Source organism: Erpetoichthys calabaricus, chromosome 1 (genome assembly GCF_900747795.2).
Source record: "Erpetoichthys calabaricus chromosome 1, fErpCal1.3, whole genome shotgun sequence".
Taxonomy (NCBI): Eukaryota; Metazoa; Chordata; class Cladistia; order Polypteriformes; family Polypteridae; genus Erpetoichthys; species Erpetoichthys calabaricus.
In genome coordinates, this window is record NC_041394.2 from 289,002,554 (window position 1) to 289,028,822 (window position 26,269).

The following is a 26,269-nucleotide window of genomic DNA, read 5'->3' on the forward strand; positions in this document are numbered from 1 at the left end:
TGGAGAAACTATATGACTATGTCACTTGATTGTGTTGGAGATGTTGCAGTAATATGAGGTAACAGGGCCACTCCTACTGTATGTGTTATTCATTCCCTATATGAATGCAGTGAGAGCTGTGCCTGAATACTTGATGTTAATTCAAACCTGTTCGTTGATGGAATCGGACTTCACCAAGTCTATGTTTTATCACCAGTTGTGTTTGTGGTTTTGATGGAAAGGATATCAAGGTGCAGATGAGAATGTTAGAGTGTCTTGTTGGGAAAGCTAATGTAGCACTGTTGCTCTATGCAGATAATATTGTTTACTTTGCATCATCTGACTGTGTCCTTCAGCACACACTTGAGTGATTTGCTGCCAAGTGTGAAGTGTCAGGGATAAGGATCGGCATCTCTAACTTTGAGGTCAACTATCTTCAACGGAGAAGTTCAAGGATCTTGTTTATGAGTGATGGTAGAAGGAGATGTGAAATTGGCAGGTGCTTTGGAGTGGTAGCAGCAGTTCTGTGAGCTCTGTACGCTGAGTCTAAGGACAAGACCCTCGGTTTACTAGTCAGTCTACATCCCTGTTCTCACCTATGGTCATGTGCTGTGGGCCATAAATGAAAGAATGAGATTGCAAGTACAGTACAACAAAAATGAGGTTTCTTCACAAGGCTGCTGGACTGTCACTCCATGATATTCTGAGCGGCACAGCAATTTGGGAGAGCCACATAATAGAGTCGCTATTGCTCCAGATTGAAATGAACTAGTTGAGGTGTTGTGGGCATGTTGTAAGGATACTAAGTGGGCAGCTCTCCCCAGAGCTGCTCTAGGCTTGGCAGATTGGGTGGAGGACCTATGGCAGACCCAGAACAGACTGGCAAAATTATATTTCTTGACTGGCTTGGGAATGCCTGGGAATTGCCCAGGAAGAGCATGAATGTGTAGCTGGGGACAAGGAAATCACATCTGACCTGCTTGGCATGCTGTCACCACAACCCTTACTGGGAAAAGTGGAGTGAGAAGATGAGTTGATATGAAATAAATACACTGTGAATGCAAAATTAAGGGATAACTAACACTTATGTAGGCAATTAATAATTAATACAAATAACAGTGGCCAGCATGACCATAACAAGTAAAAGTTTATTCCTATTGCACAAAGATGTAAACACTTAGACATCTAAAAAAGAGAATCTTTGAATTTCAAAACCTAACACAACTTATTAATGCAAGATATGTACTAATTACACAGGTTCTGTCAATGTCCATACAGTACTCCTATCTGGAGGCCATTTTTGTTGGAATAGATTTCAACCCCAGTGCTGGATAAAAGAGATTCAGGAGATAGATAGGAAAGGTGCAAAATAATAGGTAACTAGACAGACAGGTAATATATGAGCTGTATGATAGGTAGAAGAAAAGCACTGCTTCCTAATGTGACGTGTGTTCCATGGCGCAGTGCAGATTTTTAAATAAACAATCACGCCAGGTGTAGGTGCAGGCTCTAAGTGGGTGTGAGGGTGTGTAAATGCGTTTTGCTCTGGGGTTATCGGAGGCAGTGTCTGACCAGACTGGATTCATGTACAGAGTCGGGCGGATCAATCAGGAGCCTCCATGCTGCTGTGGAGGTAGTGGCTCCTCGCACCTGCACCAAAATGTCTAACAGTTTTAAAAAGAGCCTCCACAGGACGGGGGGACGAGAGGAAGGAACATGTCAGATGAAAAAGGTTAAAAGTAAGAATCGAGACGAGCCAGCAAGTTAGAGAGGAGAGGCAGCGCCATCTTGGGCCTCGTGAAGGAGAGATTGAGTGCATTCCACAGGCTGGTTCAACACACTCAATAACTGTGTGGAGTGAGGCAAGCATGGTGGAGTCCGCACCAGGGATCCAAAGTATGACTGCAGGTGTGTGACGGATAGAGCTGTGTGTAGATGGAGGTCGGTGAAGAAGTTTGCGTCTGTTAATGTTTTGCTCAACTGAGAAAGCAAGGGGTGATCTGGACAAACGAAGATGGAGTTGTGCCTTACTCTTCTGACTGTGCAATATGGACCCGATGACCTCTGCTTTTAATGGATTTATTTATTACAACTTTTTCATCTCCACTGTCAGCTTCATTTTATTGTGGATGATGCACAGCACTTTGAACACTGTTTTGGATTTGGTTTTTATTAAAAGCACTTGCACTTTTCACCATCCCCTTGCTTCAGGTGCCATGCTCAAATCAGTTACGGTGCTGACGGTGTCAGTTTCAACATGCTCTCATTATAGAAGAAGGAGCAAGGAGCAAACCCGCACTGTAACACCTAAAATTCCATATGGATGAATTGAAAAGATACAAACACAGTTGATAGATATATTTGCTCCATATCCATTTGGCTTGACTGATAACACTTTAGTTTAGGTACAGTAAAATGCATCTGTTACTAATTTGCTCTTATGTAACAAGACCTTAACAAAGGCTTCTTTTGGTCTTCATGCCACTTATAAAAACATCAGTAGATAAGTTACCCATCTCTGGGCAATGTGGCATATTGATGTGATGACATCATATTGACATTACTCGTTAAAATGAAGGACTCACAGGAGTGAGTCTCTATAAGTAATCATATCAGCAGAAATGTGTCTCAGTTAAGCCTCCTCAGACCCCTCCAAAGTGACGTTTTGTTTGAAGAGATGAATAAACACTTTACTGATGCTTTGTAAATGTTATGAAGACCCAAAGAAGTGTTTGTTTGTTAAGGTCTTGTTACGTAACAGTAAATGAGTAATAGATGCATTTTTGCAGTACCTAAACTAAACTGTTACTGTTTAACTTCTAATTGGAGAATTCATTTTTTTCATATTCCTATTTCCTTAAGTAATTAGACAAACTTTGCCTTTTCTTTATATGCTAGTTGCAATTTTTGTTCTGTTATGGAACACAATGCTTGGAAATTGAAAGTCAACACAAATCTTTTTCATGTTGTGGATATACAGTATAATTTAGTTTCTTCACATATCCACTAGATGGAAGTGCTCATAGCAAAACATCTGAAGAAAGCCTAAAATACAGTACTGTTATCTAATTCTTCATTTTTCCTTTCTTATTACTGTTACTGATGCTTCAGTTGGCTATACTGAACATATACACCTCATTTACGTCAAATAACACACAGACTGATAGGCTTTAGCTAGTGCTGCATATTTAATTAAATAGATTTTCATAACGTTTTTTAGTTCATCATTAAGATGAACACTTTTTCTGTTGATTTTGTGACGTGCGTTAAAGAGAACTGTAAAGGTATAGACAGAGCACTTAAACACAAACATAAATACAGTATTTCCAAACTCATACAGTTTAAGTTAAACACTGCCTTTATACTCAGAAATGCAAAGAGTAGTAAACTCCAACAACCTATAGTTTTTATTAATAAAATCCCTCAAAACATACAGTATAGTGCATAATACGTTCATCTCCATTTCTCTTATGTGTTATCATGTTTGCCATAAATGCCTTTTATTTTTAAAATTGTAATAAAAGCACATCTCCTAGTAAACACTTAAAATGTGATATTTGTGCTAAAAGGCAGGGAGATCAGTGCAGATGGACCTGAAAATGGCCTTTCAGTTGCAGAGACCTGGGCAGCCCATGCTTAGCCACTAAAACATAAAGCACTAAATGGTGACCACAAAGTGCATCTAAAAATACTGCTGGAAATGCATGAAATGGCCATGACTTGATTATATTGAAATGGGACTTTCTAGTATTTTGTTATGCTTAAAATTATTAAAAAGACTACATGAAATAAGTACTTCTTACTGCTTCAGAATATTCCCACACCATCTTACCTCATACGAAGCACATGTCTATCAGCATGACAATGTATCAATGATACTTCCACACATTTCATTATCATTACTGCTTTATGAATGGTAGTCTTTTATTCTGCTCACTGACAGCGACAGGACCTCAGTGGTTATCTATGTGTAGTTTGCATGTTCTCCTCATGTCTAAATTATGTCCTCAGGTACTCCAATGTAATTTCACGTCTCTGAAACATGAGGCCAGTTTAATTAGTATTTGTAAATTCTTACCCATCTGTAAAAATGGGTGCAGATACAGGACCCTCATGGGTGTACTGCAAGGGGTCAACTTCTTATTTTGCAACTAATGCTGGTCTAACAGACTCTGGTCTCATCACCACTCTTAAAAAAAAAACTGACTGATGGATGGTGCAGTGGTATGCAAAAGTTTGGGACCCCTTGCTTATAATATCTGTTAGTGTGAATAGTTAACTGAGCAGAAGATAAATTGATCACCAAAAGGCATAAAGTTAAAGTTGACACAGTTCTTTTCAGCATTTTATGCAAGATTAGTGGATTGTTTTTATTTTGTACAATTGGACAGTGAAAAAAGGAAAGGAGCACAATGCAAATGTTTGGGAACTCCAAGATATTTGAGGTCTCAGATAATATTTGTCAAAGGACTCAGACCTTAATTAGCTCATTAGGGCTATGGATTTTTCACAGTCATCATTAGGAAAACCCAAGTGATGGAAATTGCAAAGCTGTATGAATTCTCTGACTCCTCACACCTTGTCCCAACAATAACCAGCCATGGGCTCCTCTGAGCAGCTGCCTAGCACTCTGAAAAATAAAATGGAATAATTGTTGCTCATAAAGCAGGAGAAGGCTACAAGAAAATAGTAAAGCGTTTTCAGGTAGCTGTTTCCTCAGGTCATAAAGTTACAGTATTAAGAAATGGCAGTTATCGGGATCAGTGGAGTTTAAGCTGAGAGGTCTGGACGACCAAGAAAACTTTCTGAAAGATCTGCTCATTGGATTATTTGAAAGGCAAATAAAACCCCCAGTTTGCCCGCAAAACACCTTCAGGAAGATATAACAGATTCTGGAGTGGTTGTGCACTGTTCTAATGTGCAGCAACACTTGAACAAATATGACCATCATGGTAGAATCAGCAGAAGGAAACATTTCCTGTATCCTAGCCACAAAATTCAGCACCTGAAGTTTGCAAATGAACATCAAAACAAGCCTGATGCATTTTGGAAACAATTCCAGTGGACTGATGAATTCAAAAAATAACTTTTTGGACACAATGTGCCAAATTCCAGGAAAAAAAAAACACATCTCCAACTATTAAGCATGGGGGTGGATCTATCATGCTTTGGACTTGAGTTGCAGCTAGTGGCACAGTGAACATATTATTGGTAGAGAGAAGAATGGATTTAAATAAATACCAGCAAATTCTGGAAGCAAACATCACACAATCTGTAAAAAAGTTGAAGCTAAAAAGAGGACGGGCCCTACAAGAAGATAATGATCTGAAACACACCTCAAAATCTACAATGGAAAACCTCAAGAGGCACAAGATGATGGTTTTGCCATGGCACTCACAGTCCCCCAACCTAAACGTCACTGAAAATCTGTGGAGAGATCGCAAAAGAGCAGTGAATGCAAGACGGCCCAAAGCTCTTGCAGAATAAGAAGCCTTATACAAGGACGAACAGGTAAAAATACCTCAAGTAAGCAATGACAGACTCTTAGCTGGCTATAAAAAGTGTTTACAAGCGGTGATACTTGCCAATGTTGGGTGCCCAAACTTTTGCTTCAGGTCTTTTAATTTTTTTTGGTAGTCTGAACCTGTGAATGAAGGAAATGAAAATGTAATCTTGCTTAAAATATTAAAGAAATGTGTCATCTTCAACTTTATGCCTTTTAGTGATCAGCTCATCTTCTGCTCACTTAACTATTTTCAGTAAGCAGATTTTTTACGTAAGGGTCCCCAAATTTTTACATACCACTTGTTTTGTCTTGGTAGAGCAATATTTTACTCTACTTTCACCTTTTCTATTATTAATATGTAGCCTTTGTCAGAATGTCTCAAATCTCACAGACTTACCACTGTTTCTAAGGTATTATAGTACAGTGATCCCTCGCTATATCGCGCTTCGCCTTTCGCGGCTTCACTCCATCGCGGATTTTATATGTAAGCATATTTAAATATATATCGCGGATTTTTTGCTGGTTCGCGGATTTCTGCGGACAATGGGTCTTTTAATTTCTGGTACATGCTTCCTCAGTTGGTTTGCCCAGTTGATTTCATACAAGGGACGCTATTGGCAGATGGCTGAGAAGCTACCCAACTTACTTTTCTCTGTCTCTCTTGCGCTGACTTTCTCTGATCCTGACGTAGGGGGATTGAGCAGGGGGGCTGTTCGCACACCTAGACGATACGGACACTCGTCTAAAAATGCTGAAAGATTATCTTCACGTTGCTATCTTTTGTGCAGCTGCTTCCTGAAATTACATGCTGCACGGTGCTTCGCATACTTAAAAGCTCGAAGGGCACGTATTGATTTTTGACTGAAAAACAAACTCTGTCTCTCTCTCTCTCTCTCTCTCTCTCTCTCTCTCTCTCTCTCTCTCTCTCTCTCTCCCTCCCTGCTCCTGATGGAGGGGGTGTGAGCTGCCGCCTTCAACAGCTTTGTGCCGCGGTGCTTCGCATACTTAAAAGTCAAACAGCCCTATTGATTTGTTTGCTAGAGATTGTTTTCTCTATCTATGTGACATTCTGTGCTCCTGACACGCACTCCTTTGAAGAGGAAGATATGTTTGCATTCTTTTAATTGTGAGATGGAACTGTCATCTCTGTCTTGTCATGGAGCACAGTTTAAACTTTTGAAAAAGAGACAAATGTTTGTTTGCAGTGTTTGAATAACGTTCCTGTCTCTCTACAACCTCCTGTGTTTCTGCGCAAATCTGTGACCCAAGCATGACAATATAAAAATAACCATATAAACATATGGTGGCTTCTACATGTATAACCTCAGGCAATTAGGTGTAGTAAAAGACAAGCAGGAGTTAAGTTACAATTTAAACAATGTATTATCGATAATATTCATAAATAATAACAAAGTACATTTGAATATTGGCAACCATGTAACCTGATAAAATGGTGATGTATAGTTTCAGGCGGCACACAGACTTGTTAGTTATTTAAAATGTCTCTAGTTAAGGCATCATTTATGGTCAGCTTTCTTCAGAACAGGCCGAATTTCCTGTCTCAATATGGCTGCCGAGCTGTGCTCTTCATTGTGTTGTTCATTCATCAGTTTGGCAAGAGAGAGAGAGAGTGAGGGAGTGAGCAAATTTATAGATGTTCTGTCCAACCCCATTAGCCAATAGGACGTCATGGTACTTAAAGGCTTCTGATACAAGCCAGTTCCAAACAGCTATAGTTCAGATCAATGGGGCAAAGAACATCTTAACACCTGCCATCCCCCAAAACCATATGTTTAAGGTAAAGCTTGGCAGTTAGGCTTCCTGGCTTTGTGTGGAAGTTGAGCTTTGTGTGGAAGTTGAGAGACTTCAGTGAAACATTTACCAAACTTGTTTCAGGCACTTCCCTAAATTCAAAGAGACTCAGCTCTGGTGGGGGGAAGGGGTTCTTAAACCATCAGACCATTGCTGTTATTATCAATAATGTAACACTAATATTACATTGCTTTGCCTAAGTTACAAATAAAGACATACAAAATATTTATCAACTTATATGCAAAATCTCACATCACAACACCACTGTAGATGTGACCTCTTTCGAACAAACATCTCCTGCTGAAAGGCTCTTTTCCATCTTCAGTCAGAGTTGTGTTTGTTTATTTTTAGGGGTGATCAAAAAGGGGGGGTCAGGAAACTGGCAAGGGTTATAGCAGGGAAATCAGCTAGTAACCCAAATTCAAAACCAAAATGAAATTAAACTAAGCAGTAATTATTCTTATTTCTAATGCCCTGCAGGACAAGTCTATGACAAAGTCGTTCCATTTTTATTCAGTTTTGAAGCATGCTGCCATCTTTTATGTAGATAGTATAATAATGTCAAGTACAATACTAAAACATTCTCAGCTCATATGACTGGCAACGAGTAATGTAGCTATAAACAGTATATAGAAAAGCAGTGGCATCTTGGGGCTTTAGAGGCTTAAGACCTGATCTATTGTGCCAAGCCACTGATCTTTTCGTGGGATTTTTACACACAACAGTCTTGCATTTACTCAGAATGGTGTGAAAAAAAAATATCCAAGGAGCAGAAGTTCCATGGACAGAAATGCCTTGTTGATCAGAGGGGTCAGAGGAAAACAGCCAGACTGATTTGAGTTAACAGAAAGGCTACGGTAACTCAGATAACCAATCTGTAGAACTGTGGTGAGCAGAAAAGCATCTCAGAATGCACAGCATGTTAAGCCTTAAGGAAGATAGAAGATGTGGTCTTCTGTCAACCAAGAACAAAAAGCTGAAGCTGCAGTGGGCTACAGGTTCACCAGAATTGGACAGCTGAAGACTGGAGTAGCGTTGCCCAGTCCGATGAATCTCAATTTCTGCTGAGGCACACAGATGGCAGGGTCAGAATTTGGTGTCAAAAGCATGAATTCATGCACCCAATCTGCCTTGTTTCAATAGTCCAGGGAGATGGTGGCAGTATAGTGGTGTGGAGAATGTTTTCTTGGCACACTTTGAGCCCGTAAATACCAGTCAGTCATCCCTTGAATGCCATGGCTTATCTGAGTTTTGTTGTTGACCATGTGCATCTCTTCATGGCTACCATTTACCCATCTTCTAATGAATACTTCCAGTAAGATAATGCCCCATATCTGAAAGAAAAAGTCATCGCAAACTTGTTTCATGGACATGACAATGAGTTCAGTGTTCTTCAGTGGCCTTCGCAGTCACTTGATCTGAATCCAATAGAACACCTTTGGGATGTGGAAGAACAGGAGATCCGTAGCATGAATATGCAGCTGTCAAGTCTGTAGAAATCACGTGATGCAATCACATCAACTTGAACCAGAATCTCTTTAGACAGATTAAAATATTACTTCTCTTTTAGGATACATGTTGTTGTTTATTACTATGTATATAGAGCCTACCTCACCTTAGTTTCTTATCTTCTGATTGGCTCATACAGGAGACAGGAGACAACAATGGTCACTAAGGGATCTTTTTCTATTGTGCGGTTGTTTTTACTCTTTAATTGTTCATTTGTGCATAAGTAAGCCTGCACTTCTTATTACTAACCAAAATATCTCTATTGCTTCCTTTTCTTTTTCAAAGGGTATTTGGAGCTGCCATTTTTTTGACCTCAATGCTTAATATGCTTATTCCGTCTGCAGCAAGAGTTCATTATGGCTGCGTTATGTTAGTGAGAATACTCCAAGGCCTTGTAGAGGTAAGTGTTACATTTTATCAAATTACGAGGGGGAGTCAAGCTAAAGTTAGAAAATGGGATTTATTAGAAAATGGAACGAACCTTAACAAAACTGATAATGTCATTTCTCTGTGTTGTCTCCACCCTTCTAAATACACTTGTGCCACCTGCCTGGAAGTGCCTGGATTGCAGCAGAATAAAAGGTTTTGTCTTGACCTCACAACCACTCGTGCACCAAAGTTATTGTTGAACACTACATGCCGAGACTACAGTCACTAGTGCAAGTTACTGTGACTTGCTGGAGACCAAAGTGAAGCCTGCTATTCAATCCAAGTCGCGGGGACTGCTGTCTCAAGGAGTCCTTTTGCTGCAAGATACTGCCTGCCTTGCCCACACACTGCTAAGAACACCAAGGCTTGTCTGGAGAAACTGAAGTTTGAAGTATTGCCACATCCTCCTTATTCACCAGATTTGGCACCGTGTGATTTCCACTATCTGGGTGGTCGTCTATTCAAGACAAATGACGACATGAAGAAAGAGGTGCATGAGAGGTTGCAAGGACAAGACAGAACCTTTTATTCTGCTGGAATCCTTGGCACCGGGTTGTTTATCTTTGCCCTATGGTCTGTGTGTGGATCCCAATGTCCCAGTGCAGTGACGGGGACACTCTGCTCTAAAAGCTAGCACCATCCTTCGTAAAATTGAGGGCCTAACTCTGTGGTCATAAAAGATCCCTGGGTATATCTTTCAAAAAAGAGTAGGGTGTATCCCGATGTCTTGGTTAAATTGACCATCACAGCCTTGTCATTCTCGACCCCTAATCACCCCCTGCCCCTTATTGCCTATGTCCCTCAATCCCTTCAACACCTTATAGTTATCATGTGGTGAGCGTACTGGTGCAAGAATGGCTGCTGTCACATCATCCAGGTGGATGCTACACATTGGTGGCATTTTAAGTGATACCCCACTGTCTATGTAAAAATGCTTTTATAAGGTTAGAATAGTGCCATATCAATGTAATAAATTAACATGTCCTTTACTTTCTAGGTTTTAATCTGTTTGAGATCTAAACTAATAATAATTCACTACATTTATATAGCGCTTTTCTCAGTACTCAAAGCGCTATCCACACAGGGAGGGGCCGGGAAGCAAACCCACAATCTTTCACAGTCTCCTTACTGCAAAGCAGCAGCACTACCACTGCGCCACCTGTGAGGACCATAGCCAGTTAGATCTACAAAAGCTACTCTTGATTTAGTAAATATTCCAGTATAAGAAACACCTCAAAAATGTAATATAATTTAGCTTTTTAACACATAAATTTTGTGCTGCACGATTATCATTGTAACAAATTAAATGCAATGACAAGCGCTCTCATTTGTGTGGATATATTTCCCACCCTATAAATTCTGTGCAATTAAACAAATCCTGTTTTGCAGAGTTTTCTTTTGCTGTTTGGGGCATCTTCGGCAATGTCTTTTGAAAATTGATGCCTGTTTCTGATTCTTTAAGGTGGCACAGTTGTTAATGCTACCCATCCTGGGTGTTCACTTCTGAACACTGCCTGTGCAGAGTTTACCTGCTCTCCCATGAGCTCTTACTCCCACATCTCACTGACAGACTGGGTAGATCGTTCCTCCCCCACACTATGTGACTCTTCAATTCCACCGTCGGGGTGTCTCCACCTTGCACTTTTTAACTTGCACTGTGTTTTTATTGCTCTTTAATTAATATTGTTTTTATCAATATGCTGCTGCTGGAGTATGTGAATTTCCCCTTGGGAATTAATAAAGTATCTATCTATCTATCTATCTATCTATCTATCTATCTATCTATCTATCTATCTATCTATCTATCTATCTATCTATCTATCTATCTATCTATCTATCTATCTATCTATCTATCTATCTATCTATCTATCTAATTTGCCATTCTGAACGTGGTCCCATGTGGGTGTGTGTGTAAGCGGGTGCTGTGATGGACTTGTGACCTGTCATCAATAATTATATATTCAGGACTAGTGCCCTGTCTTACACTCTATTGTCCAAAAATAAAATTTGACTAAGTTGTTTTGAGATATGGTATCATCTTTAGAACTAAATCTACCTTTTTCAAGCTATTTATTCATGGAGAGAGGTCAATGTGTGTCTCTCAGTCAGCCTATAAGTTATTGAGTGTCCAGATACTGCATTAGTTTACTAGCTGAGTTGTTTTGTCCTCCTGTTCCTTCACAGTCATATCAAAGTGTTATTCATTCATTAATACATTTTCCAAACCATTCTCTTCAACCTGTCAGTCAGTCATTATTTTATATAATAGTGTATTTACCAATTTAGCCACTCTTCTAAACAAGAAGCAAGCACTGATTTGGCGTTCATTTATTGATTTGATATAGTACTCAGAGATCTCATATCCCTTTTAACCATTCAGTGGACATACCGTCATAAGTTACACTGTCTCCATCCACACTTTAGTTCTGTGTGTGCTGTGCTTTGCCAAGTTTTTTGGAGGAGCGACCTGTGCATGCACACCAATGCAGACCTTAGACAGAACACTGACACTAGTTCTTCATTCTGCATTGCGTAACTTCTAAAAAATGAATATAGATTTTATCAGTGTCAAGATTCCCTAATGAGCTGGCTTGAACTTTACTGAATGAATGCGTTTCCTTCTGTTTTTAATGCGGAATTTACAGCATACAGCATCACAAGTCAATTTACATAGCAAATAAGATTACAACATAGTTTAAAAAACGTACTAATGCATACGTTGGTTCCTGGTGTTTAGAGAATCTGAACTGTGGAAAACAGAGAAAATCACTGAACCTACAGAGATTCTTTATTTCACCTTAACACCACAGCAGCTCAATTTGCATGAAATCTGAAGAAGTTCATAAAACTTCAATACAAACATAAATCAAAAAGACAGCAGTAATCTTTTTCTCCAACAGTAACTCATTCCCCAATTTAGGCATGCCATGACATTACCTTTTCTAACCAGAGCAGCACTTGGCGCCAGTCCATTACAAACACTTGGACACATTCATAAGATGAGTGCAGAATGTGATGTTCTTGAATCCTACAGCTTTGTGGACCAGCTCAAAGTGCGAGAGTCTACTGCCGAAATTAATTGAAAACAAAACAATTCTACACAAAAGAGTGAAGAGGTGAGGCAGTGATTTAAATGTTGGGGTGGCACAGTAGTTAGCACTGCTGCCTCTTGGCCTCGGAGACCTGGACTTTCTCAGGGTAATCTAAGTCGATTCCTACCTTGGCCGTGATGCTGCTGTTCTGGCTTTCAGAAACTCTTTAAGAATTATGAAAATGGTAGAATTACATTTTAACAATTAATGGTGCCTTGTGAGCAGATCTCAGTAAATAATTACTGTGTTCTTTTGAGGTTTATTAATATAATTTTCTTTATGTTATTTTGTAGTAATTTTTGTATTTTAACTTTGTATAAAGATCACAGCTTTTTTAACAAATTACAGTTTCTAGTGAATTAATCAGGTAATATAGCTTTAGAAAGATGCTAAAGTCAGTAGCCTGATACCATTAATACCACTCTTATATTCAATTAAAAGTTTTTCATCCGTATCCATATTGTATGCCATGTGTCTAATAGAGGCAATCTGCATCTTTTTTCCTGCAGGGAGTTACCTACCCAGCATGCCATGGAATGTGGAGCAAATGGGCACCCCCTCTGGAACGCAGCAGGCTGGTAACCACTTCTTTCTGTGGTTAGTTTTTTAAACAGTTATATAATTGTACTTTGTTTACTATTTTCAGAGACTATCACAGAAAGAGCAAGTGCTTAATTAATAACCACAAATTAAAGTTTTACTGAATACTTTTAGTATATGTAGTAGTTCATGTAATGGAAGAATAGCTATTCATGAGGCACATTATATAATCACATACATCTGTCTTTGCTTTGAATGAGAAGACTCACAAATAAGATGTTTTGGCTGTGGTTATCTACTAAGCCATACATTAAAACAAAAGACTTTTAAAAGTGTCAATGTTATAATAAGTATATTCTAAATTTCTGCAGAACTTTCAAATACATTCAAAATGTAATGATAGGGTCTTTTTCTCAAAATTCTATAATTATTAATTAAGACGGGCACCAGATTCCTGTGACCCTGAAATACATACAGTTAGGTCCATAAATATTTGGACAGAGACAACTTTTTTCTAATATTGGTTCTGTACATTACCACAATGAATTTTAAATGAAACAACTCAGATGCAGTTGAAGTGCAGACTTTCAGCTTTAATTCAGTGGGGTGAACAAAACGATTGCATAAAAATGTGAGGCAACTAAAGCATTTTTTTAACACAATCCTTTCATTTCAGGGGCTCAAAAGTAATTGGACAATTGACTCAAAGGCTATTTCATGGGCAGGTGTGGGCAAGTCCGTCGTTATGTCATTATCAATTAAGCAGATAAAAGGCCTGGAGTTGATTTGAGGTGTGGTGCTTGCATGTGGAAGATTTTGCTGTGAACAGACAACATGCGGTCAAAGGAGCTCTCCATGCAGGTGAAAGAAGCCATCCTTAAGCTGCGAAAACAGAAAAAACCCATCAGATAAATTGCTACAATATTACGAGTGGCAAAATCTACAGTTTGGTACATCCTGAGAAAGAAAGCAAGCACTGGTGAACTCAGCAACGCAAAAAGACTTGGACGTCCATGGAAGACAACAGTGGTGGATGATCGCAGAATCATTTCCATGGTGAAGAGAAACCCCTTCACAACAGCCAACCAAGTGAACAACACTGTCCAGGGGGTAGGCGTATTGATATCCAAGTCTACCATAAAGAGAAGATTGCATGAAAGTAAATACAGAGGGTGCACTGCAAGGTGCAAGCCACTCATAAGCCTCAAGAATAGAAAGGCTAGATTGGACTTTGCTAAAGAACATCTAAAAAAGCCAGCACAGTTCTGGAAAAACATTCTTTGGACAGATGAAACCAAGATCAACCTCTACCAGAATGATGGCAAGAAAAAAGTATAGAGAAGGTGTGGAACAGCTCATTATCCAAAGCATACCACATCATCTGTAAAACATGGTGGAGGCAGTGTGATGGCTTGGGCGTGCATGGCTGCCAGTGGCACTGGGACACTAGTGTTTATTGATGATGTGACACAGGACAGAAGCAGCCGAATGAATTCTGAGGTGTTCAGAGACATACTGTCTGCTCAAATCCAGCTAAATGCAGTCAAATCGATTGGGCGGCGTTACAGATGAACAATGACCCAAAACATACAGCCAAAGCAACCCAGGAGTTTATTAAAGCAAAGAAGTGGAAAATTCTTGAATGGCCAAGTCAGTCACCTGATCTTAACCCAATTGAGCATTCATTTCACTTGTTGAAGACTAAACTTCAGATAGAAAGGCCCACAAACAAACAGCAACTGAAAGCCGCTGCAGTAAAGGCCTGACAGAGCATTAAAAAGGAGGAAACCCAGCATCTGGTGATGTCCATGAGTTCAAGACTTCAGGCTGTCATTGCCAGCAAAAGGTTTTCAACCAAGTATTAGAAATGAACATTTTATTTCCAGTTATTTAGTTTGTCCAATTACTTTTGAGCCCCTGAAATGAAGGGATTGTTAAAAAAAATGCTTTAGTTGCCTCACATTTTTATGCAATCGTTTTGTTCACCTCACTGAATTAAAGCTGAAAGTCTGCACTTCAACTGCATCTGAGTTGCTTCATTTAAAATTCATTGTGGTAATATACAGAACCAAAATTAGAAAAAAGTTGTCTCTGTCCAAATATTTATGGACCTAACTGTAAGTGAGGTGGGTAATGGATGGATGGACTTAACTAACTACACAAGACCCCTGCCTAAGAGTCCAACATCATTTTCAAGTCTTTGTAATAAACTAACATGGTCAGTTGAGTCAAAAGCAGTACTTAAACCCAGCCGTCCTATTGTGGCTGTTCCTGTACAAGTGATTCACGTGAATAGCAGAACTAAACTTTTCAAACAGTCTGTAGTGAATAAGGTGAGCCTTAAGCTCCAGGGCTATCAACTTTTTCAAGTACTTCAGGAATTCTATTCAGCATATAGTATTCGGAAACAGCTTTGATTTCTACATTAATTGTCTGATAATTGACACGAAATATCAGCATATACAGCATCTGCTGAGTTGTGGTACTTGAGATTTAACTAAATTTATTGGGTCAGGGTCTAATGGACAATAATGGCTTTCAACAAGAGATTTTTGAGTTGAAATGTATTGTCTGAAATATTATTGACCAAGATTAACATATATAGTAACTTGCCATATGTAAGCCAAATTTCCCACCGCCTGGAATGAACTGCTGGTTTCCTGTTTTGAAGTCCTGTACAAATTAAGACTTGGAGGATATTTGCACACTTCACTTTTGTAATTTCTTTTTCTCACTGTATTTCCTATGCAGAATTTTGGCTACTATTAACTTGTTTTTATAAGTCTAGTATATATGACCTGTGTTATTTTTGTTGTGAATTCATGTTTCAATATAATCTTTACCTTGCCTTCCATTTTAGTTTTGTTTAATTCATTCATTACTTACTTTTACATTTATATATTTTGTGATGCTGTTATATGTTTGGTTAATTTTTCATATATATATTTAAGCTTGTTTTTATTTAATATGTAATTGTCATATACCTTTTATTTTTATAATATAATATAATATAATATAATATAATATAATATAATATAATATAATATAATCCATCCATCCATCCATTTTCCAACCCGCTGAATCCGAACACAGGGTCACGGGGGTCTGCTGGAGCCAATCCCAGCCAACACAGGGCACAAGGCAGGGAACCAATCCTGGGCAGGGTGCCAACCCACTGCAAGACACACAGAAACACACCCACACACCAAGCACACACTAGGGCCAATTTAGAATCGCCAATCCACCTAACCTGCATGTCTTTGGACTGTGGGAGGAAACCGGAGCGCCCGGAGGAAACCCACGCAGACACGGGGAGAACATGCAAACTCCACACAGGGAGGACCCGGGAATCGAACCCAGGTCCCCAGATGTCCCAACTGCGAGGCAGCAGCGCTACCCACTGCGCCACCGTGCCGCATATAATATAATATAATATAATATAATATAATATAATATAATATAATATAATATAATATAATATAATATAATATAATATAATATAATATAATATAATATAAACGTCTACGCATGGAAGTGTGTCTGTCTGTCCGGCCCAGAAGTGCGAGGCTACTCAGAGAAGCTCAGAGAGCTGGCAAGGCGACCCAAGTTAATGAGTCGGAAGAAGAAAGCAACTCTGTTGCCAAAGTAAAAGAGAGAAACTCTTACACAAGCGAGACGAGCACATCTGCAAAACGGCATCCCTTTTACTTTTCCTCCCACTTGTATAATATAATATATTTTTATTATTTATTTTATTATTTCAATATTAATATTACTGGTATGATCTAATGTCTTTATTATCTTTTTATGATCTTACCTATTTACCTTACTAAAAGGATAAGTGTCTGTATGTCTGTCTGTGTATCCATCTGGTTGTTATGTCTTTGTCATTCTGAAAGATGGCACATCACAAACGTTTGTAGTAATAAAATGCATCACATTTGTCATTCCAATTGATGGCATATCACAAACATTAACACTGCTTTTACAAATTCCATACCAAATTGCATATACTGTAACAGACACAAATGCATTGTGAGGTGCACTGCAAGCATTAACACTGAGATTTACATTAATTATTTAGATTTCAACCTATCTTTGACAGGTAACACAGCTAGTCTCCATATAGAATGCAAAGGGTTGTCCATCTGTTACAAAAAAACTTGTGAACCACTGGTCCTTGAACCTTGAGCGTGGCCTTAATTGAGAACTTATGGCATGATAAGATGAACAAAGAATTGTAGGTGTGGGCTACCTCTGCCTCATAAATGTCTTTAGGTCTTTCTCATGGCAAGCAGATGTGCAGCCATGTCATACAGGTAAAGAACACAGGTGACATATGCTGACAGTGAAACACACTGTACAGCCCTGACAGATTATTGTTACTGCAAATGTGTCATACACACCATTAGGTCATGAAAGAGGTGGCAGTGCCTTTGCCATTATGACCTGGCCTTGATCTTCCTTTCTTCGAGGACGAGAAGTCTGAGTGTTTCCTATTATATAATATTATACTTCTGATATTTATTGTTAGTCACACAAAAATCTTCAAAATATATTCTTATCCTTTGATTTCCTCTTCATTTCAAAAATTTTGATAATTGATATTTGTTGTACTCGATCCACAGGTTTTCTCTTTTTGTACTTACTTAACCATAAAGAGATTTTCACCATTTAATGTGTCTGGTGGGTTTCCAGTTCATTCATATCTATTCTATCAGTAGTGGGTGCACTCTTGCCCAGTCACACTAGGACAATTTAAACTTGCCAGTTAATGAAGACGCAGAAACAAAATTGACATACCTGGAGAAAGACCCATGCAGACACTGGGGGAATGTGCAACCTCTACACAGACAGTGTTTGGGCTGGGATTTGAACCCAGGACTCTAGGTGGCTAAAGAGCCTTCTAAGGAATGCAGCCTGCTATGGACTACATCTTCCCTATATAGTCTTTGCAATGCACAACACTACATGAACGGACCCCTTAACCTCAACAGTTTCCTTCACTATTTGTGTCCAGAAATGAGTTCTCAAGTGGCTACTATTACAGATACCAGTCATAGCTTAGCCACTGCCTCCAATGCTAAGGTCGTGAACAGGGCCTATTAAGACTCTTTGACCCTTATTTTAATTTAATTTTATGAAGTACCTAAAAGGGAAGAGAAAAGTCACAAACATCCTCCAAAAAAAATTGAGCTATTGTTAAAAAATTCTTAAAATATAAATGAAAATTTAAAAGTGATTAGCTGCAATAATTAGTGTGACTAACAGAGAAAAGGTAACCTGAGACAGAAGAAGGAATCTAATATATGGTAGCACAGATAAACCAGGACTTCATTTTTTGTACCTAAGCTTTTGTTTCCATTGCTTTTATGTGTTTGTTTTGTCGTCTTTTTAGTTATTTTGTGATTTTTGTTACAACATACATTTTTGTTTTCTTTCATTTATTGTATTGATTTTGTTGTTTAGTATTATCTTGTTGAATAATTATTTTGCAACTAATCTTTTGTCTATCATGCTGATTTAGTTTGTTGCATTTTTCGTTTTTTTGTATGTTGAGCCATGGAGCTTTTCTGAGACATTAGCATTCACTGCTCATGTTGTTCAGCTCATCCTTTTTTGACACTCCTGCAGTCTCATTAAGTTTTGCCAGTCTTTTTCCGTTTTAATTTAATTATTCATTTTGAAATGTTCTACTTTCTTTTCTGGTTTACAATTTTGGATTTCTAGATTTGGACATGATTTCTGTTGGTGGAGATGCAGCCTTAATTAATTAGTTCAGCATTTTTATTTTTGTAATTATTGTTCAGTGGTGAGCATATTCAATCCCCTTGAAAGTCATAATTTCAACATGACAAAATATTTGTACACATATTTATTCATTCAGTGTTTTTAATGTGAATTCTTATTCTGTAAAAACACATTTCTAAAGTCAAAATAATGTTCTGTAGATATTTAACTGAAGAAAAAAAAACCAAAAGTTACTGCTTGTATAAATATTTAATCCTCTGTGCTTTGGACGCTCCTGGTTTATGCAAATGACAAATTAATGACAAATGACACAAAAGTGACAGACATTTGACCATAATTAAACAACTAGGTACTACTTGTGAGTCCTTTTATACCTCTCTGGATATTAAAAAGCACCCATCATAAGGGCCATAGTCTTTGTTGGGCAAGAAGACAAAAGAACTTTCTGTGACAAACAAAGTCATTGAAATGCATTGAAAGGGAGGAAATTGCTACAAAAAATATTGAAGAGTCTGAATGTCCAGTTAAGCACTGTTGGATCCATCATCAGAAAGTTGAAAGTTCATCACAGCCCCCAGATTCTAACTAGAGCAGGCCGTCCATCAAAACTAGACACCAGTGCAAGATGTCAACTGGTCAGAGAGGCTACTAAAAATCCAACCGTCACTCTCCAAAGTCTGCAATGCCCTTTGGCTGAAACTGGAGTGATGGTTCAAGGGTCCACAATTTCAAGAGCTCTTCATAAAACAGGCCTCTGTAGGAGGATAGCAAGAAAGAAGCTGTTCCTTAAAAAGGTTCACATAAAAGCACATATGGCATTTACTACAAAGCATGAGAAAGACCCAGTTAAGATATGGGAGAAGGTTTTATGGTCAGATGAAACCAAAACAGAACTTTTCAGCCAGACTTCAAAGAAGTATGTGTGGTATAAAACTAACACTACCATGTCTCATGATACACCATACCTACGGCGAAATATGGTGGTGGCAGCATCATGCTATGGGGATGCTTTTCACATGCTAAGACTGTGAATCTTGTCAGAGCTGAAGGGAGGGCACAAATACTATACAATACTACAAGAGAACTTGTTCCAGTCTGCTATGAACATACAGAAGAAGATTCATCTTTCAACATGACAATGACATTAAGTAGATGGCCAAAGTGACACTGGAATGGCTCAAAAACAGAAAGGTGAAAGTCAAAACCCTGAATTTGAAACTGCTGTCCAGAGGCACAATCCCAACAATCTAGAGGATCTCTAAGTTCTGAGAAGAAGAATGGGGAAGAATCACTCCTGAACAATGTGCAAAACTGGTACATACTAACCCCAAAAGAATTAAGGCTGTTGTTATTGCAGCAAAAGTGTTCTCGACAAAGCATTAAATAATTATGTAAATGCTAACTTATGTGTTTTTCTTCTTCAGTTAAATGTCTACAGTTTATTTGGAGTTTGTAAGTATATTGTAACAGCATAAGAGCATATTACAGTGTATTAAAAATACTGAATGGATAAATATATGTACAAATCTTTTGTCATGCAGGAAATTATGATGAGTTTCAAGGGGATTGAATACTTTTGCATACTCTGTATTATTATTGAATTATAGTGCTTAGGGATTTTTTGTATTTAGACTTGTTTTGATCTTATGTTTTGAGTTCATATACTGTTGTCAATTGTGTTTTGTTTCTTGTACTAGGGAATTTTTTAGTTCCATCTCCCCTAAGTGTAGGCCTCAGGCCTGTATTTGGTTTTAGGCTCAGACTTTTTTAAATGATTTGTATCTATTTTGTAGCTCTAGGCACAAAGTCATAACACAAAAGACACACGATAAGAATTAATCACAAAGGACTAATAAAGAACTGAAGCACAAATAATTGATGACTAAATTCCTAATTTGAGCAAAAGAAGATCAAAACTAAAAGAGGAGACACTAACAGCCAAAAAAATAAATACCATCTATACAAAGTAGGAAAATCTGGAAATAGACAGAAAAATTAGTAAGTGGAAACAGCAAAGAATTCTCAAATACCAAAGTAAAACATAAATAACACAGCAATTTTGATAAGAAGAAAATGTAAAAAGCCTGGGAGCCACAATACAAAAGGTCTCACAAAAGGTGAACTCTATCAGTATAAAATTTGATGTCTTTGAAAAAGACAAGAACCTTTGTATCAGACCAATGCCTCTAAGCAGATGATTACATCAAAACAAAACTCGAGATTTTGTAAAAAGAGATTCCAGAGGCACAAAGGGGCAAAACCAGAAGAATGAAAATCTAGCTGATGTCACAGGTATTCTACCTAAAGTGATTTGGAAGCACATTTAAAGAGTAAGAGTCCAGGAGTTGAGATGTCAAAATACCAGGCTACCGTGGTAAAAGATTACACCATTAACCATTATAGTAACTAAACGAAATGGATACTCTGTTCAAATTAAGCAAATACTTACATGCATTTTAACATTAACTTTCTAAGATTGGCTCTTACAATGACTAAAAATAACAACAGTATCTCAGAGTCCTAACTTAGTGTGAAACTTCGGCCTTACAGGCTCAGGCCAAAACTGAAAAGCAATTACCATAGTAGTGGGCCAGGGGAACAAACAAAATCACTAAGTAAATTAAAAACAGGGCTGACATATTAATACAGTCCTGACACTCCGAGAGCTTCTAGACGATTACTAATGATGGGTGATTCGTTCTTTCTGAATGACTCTTTTCAGTGAGTCATTGGAATGGAATTGTGAGCACAAATGAATTGATTCAGTAGATTTTAGCAGAAGTGCTTAAGTCCAGATGCCATCAGGCTCTTTCATTTAGATGTCTAAAGTGTATGTGCAAGTACCACCCATCTTATTTATATTTCTCGTTCACTTCATCTATGATTCTTTCTTGTAAAAACTCTGTCACTGATGATTCTCTTGTTTAAAATACCAGTACAATACAGTAACAACATATTCATATTAGAATGTATTTGTACAAGTAGAGAAAAGCCAAGCAAAATGACACCTTTTATTGGCTAACTAAAAAGATTACAATATGCAAGCTTTCGAGGCAACTCAGGCCCCTTCTTCAGGCAAGATGTAATCCAAGTACAAGTAGTAATTGAAATAGTTTTAAACAGAAAATATAAACATAATATTAAATTAGTACATTTATATCTCTTTGAGAATTCAAGAAATTAGTGACACAAAAATGAATAGTGTAAAAATATTATTCTAATTTCTTTCAATTACCTGTTTCAGCTTTTCTTTATTTTAGTGCACACCACTTGTGGCTCATTGAATACACCAAGCATGAATCATTCCCTAATTCTTTCAAGTTGAACTGAATCATTACCCAAAAACAAGATGCATGAATTTCATTCATTTGATTCACAAAGAGAAAAAAAAAATTAAGCAAGAGCTGCCAATTAAAAAATGGTAGGATTTCCAACTGATCATGATACTAGAGAGTGGCAATGTGTTGCGTGTTGATTTGCACACACAAGTAAGAACTTGACAGTACTGAAATTTTATTGCAACCCTTGCCTTATGATCCCTTTTATCTATGACAAGCTGTGCCTCACGGCTCTGCCCATGTAGCAGTGAAACAGGACAGTGAGGAGGGCCCTGTCAGGCTCCCTACTCTTAATGTCACACTTTCCCTTTCCCCTTGGCCCGCAGAATTAGCGCAAATATATCACTCCTGCAAGTGAACTATGATTCTCAGCGCGATGAGAGAAGTTGCAAAATCAATCATTAAGAATGTTCAAGCAAATTATAGAAAAAAACAGATCTACATCTGTTAAATAGTTCGCTCATTCGCTAGCTAAGTGGAGGTAAGGAACGCCCTGAGGCTGGCGAGTGAGTGAGGAGGGCCCTGCCCCCCTTCCCTCAGCCGGCTGCATGTCTTTCAGATTCACGCAAATAAATCGGTACCGCAAGTGATCTATGATACATAGCGCAATGAGAGAAATCGCAAAAGCAACAGGAATGTTCAAGCAAATTATAGAAAAAAAACCTGAACTAAATCCATTAAGTAGTTCTCTTGTGAAAAGCGGACAGACATACAGACAGACAGTTGGATTTTATATATATGGAGATTACATCCAAACACGAATATCTAGGATTTCTATAACAATCACTAAAAGAATTGATGATAAGGGTCATCCCTATCTGGATCTGTGTTCAGAAAGTACATTTCTCATACAGACTGAAGCTTCCGTACCAGATATATTAGAATTTTCAGTTTATTTTGACTTTTTCAAATATTTTTCTTTTTCTTCATGTATTTTTCTTCATATCTCTATAACTTGTTGATTATTACTATTAACTTATTTTGTAGTTTTCATCTGTTTGAAAATGATTTTTTATTTAAAATGATTTTTTGTCATTGCATAACACCATTTTGTTTTTGAGTGAGTGCTGTCATTTTGTAGCTTCATGATAATCTGCTACTAGGATGATGTTTTGCAGAAATCATGACATGTGGCATCATTACCTCAATGTGTAAAGTGTATCTGAGATTGCAGATATTTTCTAAAAGACTTTCACTTGCGCTCTTTGAATTTCACGGTATTAGACATTTTTTGATCTCTGTTTCTGACTTCGAGTTTTAGTTTTGTTTTGGCTCTAACATACAGGTTCTCTTTTCTTTCGGTACAGACACTGATTCCGAAAAAAAAATGGCCCTTTTGGCTTTCTGTTTCCATCCTGGGACAGAACAGTACCGTAAATTTAATCCACATACAAATTTTGAAAGCAAACTCAGATTTGTACAATAGAGTGAACAGACCACTCTGTCAAAATATTTTCCTGTGTCCAAAGCTACCAGAAAATCTGGGGACTCCAATGCTTCAAGAGAATATACTAAATTCAACAGTCATTGAATTTTTAATTGTGGATGTCTGCCCTTCCTTTTTTCTTTTGATGAAATGTCTTATCTTCTTAATTTAGTGAGATCATTGTGAAGGAGTAAGTATCACTGCTTTCATTATGTCTTTTACATACAGTACATATGCAAGGCAGCCACTACCAAGTAACCAAATGTGAATGACAACCTGAACTGCTCGATTTTTATACACCATAACGCTCACACATTTCTTTTTTTTTTTTTCCTTTTTCTAACTGTCATGATGTTTATGTTCATTTTGTGTTGACTCTTATTACATGAAGTGTCTGTAGTGATTACCACATCCTTACACAGAAGAGCATTCATTACTCTGTTTTTTGAACTGGCTTTTCCAGAACACCATTTAGTTAACTAAAGTCTTATTAAATACAAATAAAGCTAGAAAAATGTTGCAGAATTTTAAAGTGTGCTGAGTCTGATTGTTTAAATTTGATTTGGCACACTATCCCCTCAAAAATAATAAATTATAGCTTAAAGCAATACATACTACATAATATATTCATAGCTTAAAACTGCCACAGTATTCAACGATGCAGTAGACATTCTTCTTATAAATTAAATTATTTATTATTTCGCAGATAGATAGATAGATAGATAGATAGATAGATAGATAGATAGATAGATAGATAGATAGATAGATAGATAGATAGATAGATAGATAGATAGATAGATAGATAGATAGATAGATAGATAGATAGAGAGATAGATACTTTATTAATCCCAAGGGGAAATTCACATACTCCAGCAGCACCTTACTGATACAAAAAACAATATTAAATTAAAGATTGATAATAATGCAGGTAAAAACAGACAATAACTTTGTTAATGTTTACACCCACGGGTGGAATTGAAGAGTCACATAGTTTGGGGGAGGAACAATCTTCTCAGTCTGTCAGTGGAGCAGGACAGTGACAGCAGTCTGTCGCTGAAGCTGCTCTTCTGTCTGGAGATGACACTGTTTAGTGGATGCAGTGGGTTTTCCATAATTGATAGGAGCCTGCTGAGCACCCGTCTCTCTGCCACAGATGTTAAACTGTATATTTATAACTATAATGTATACTTTTAAAATTCCATCAGAATGCTTTTGCTTGTTATGTTTAACAATTTTAATCTGATATTTTAAAATGAATTTTCGTTTCATTACAGGGTCTTATGCAGGGGCTGTGATAGCCATGCCATTAGCAGGAATACTAGTGCAATACATTGGATGGAGTTCTGTTTTTTATGTCTATGGTAAGTGAAAAAGCACAACTGTGATATTAAGCAGCCAGTGTGGCATAGTGGTTAAAGCTGTGGATTTTAAAACCTACAGTTGTAGAGTCAAATCCCACTACCAAACTCTGTGACTATGAGCAAGTCACTTCAGCTGCTTGTGCTTTGACTGGAATAAAGACATCTAACCAGTTATGTCACCTTGGTAGAAGGTGTCTGCTACATAGTAATAACACTGACTTTGAGTATTCACAAGGCCCACTTTAGGAGTTCTTAAAGCATTTATTCTAATCACTTTATTGACTCAGCATAGGCACAGCATTTTGCATATGTATACAGAATAAAGCCACCTCCCACAAATTAAGTGCTGTGCAAAAGATGATGATGGCAAAATTGGCTACCATCACTAAAAATCCCTTCCATGCCCTCCAGGAGGCGCTGTCTTGAAGTACTTCTAGCCAGAGGCTCACTTCACTGTGGTGTACTAAGAAGCACCTCTGGAGGTCTTTTCCTCTCACTGCTATCAGGCAATTCAATACTTCCACCCGATGTACTTGATAACCTTATATTTACTTATTGATTAATTGATTAATTGATTTTCTGTTTTATCTGTCCTGTGAGTTTGTATTCTTGTTGTTTATGTTTCTGCTGCTGTATGCATCCGAATTTCCCCATTGGGTTAATAAAGTTTATGTCTAATCTAATCTAGTGTAATCTAATTTAATTTAATCTAGTCTAATCTAATCTAATATAAATAAACATGTGGGGACTTCCTCTGCGTATAACACCTGCTTCTGCTCTTCTTATGCTCTTTCTACCTGAGGAGCCTTCCTCAAAACTGGATACTGGCCTGTACCTACCATACTTAAACATCCTGACACCTGTTACTTGAATCTCAGCAAGATACCCTTTGAGAAACTGCACAGAATCTATTATTAAGCATGTCTGCTTTTTCTTAGAAGATAGAAAGTGCTGCTGTATTTTGTAGTGATTAAGAGATCTGTAATATCTACAGACACCAATGCCATGTGGCACTAATCCTGAAGAAACGCATATAAATCTAAGAGATATCCCAATAAATTAAAAAATGTGGAATACACTCTAGGACTCCCCTAAATCCATATCAGCCCTATAGTCTTTAAACACAGATTGTCCAACTACTATACCCTAGCAGCAGCCCACTTGAGCCCAGAATCATTCCCTGGCATAAGACACAGTCATTCTGAAATGCAGTCAGTGGTGAATGTCCAGGCCTGAGTGAATTCTCATTTTCTAGCCATGTACTTTGTGAATTTCTCCTTGGGATTAATAAAGTATCTATCTATCTATCTATCTATCTATCTATCTATCTATCTATCTATCTATCTATCTATCTATCTATCTATCTATCTATCTATCTATCTATCTATCTATCTATCTATCTATCTATCTATCTATCTACAGTGGTGTGAAAAACTATTTGCCCCCTTCCTGATTTCTTATTCTTTTGCATGTTTGTCACACAAAATGTTTCTGATCATCAAACACATTTAACCATTAGTCAAATA

General features: G+C 37.7%; 2 protein-coding genes across 2 annotated transcripts in view; one reads left to right on the forward strand and one right to left on the reverse strand.

The window, feature by feature from the left end:
* LOC127528026 (craniofacial development protein 2-like) overlaps positions 1–26,269 on the reverse strand; it is a 1,148,403-nt gene that overhangs the window by 283,381 nt on the left and 838,753 nt on the right. The gene's annotated exons all lie outside the window — the stretch shown is intronic.
* Positions 1–26,269, forward strand: part of slc17a8 (solute carrier family 17 member 8) — a 91,683-nt gene that overhangs the window by 48,995 nt on the left and 16,419 nt on the right. The window contains exons 4-6 of the mRNA XM_028816300.2: positions 9,092–9,206; positions 12,837–12,924; positions 24,657–24,743. Of these exons, the coding sequence (XP_028672133.2) occupies positions 9,092–9,206; positions 12,837–12,924; positions 24,657–24,743 (290 nt within the window). The remainder of the gene's footprint in view (positions 1–9,091; positions 9,207–12,836; positions 12,925–24,656; positions 24,744–26,269) is intronic.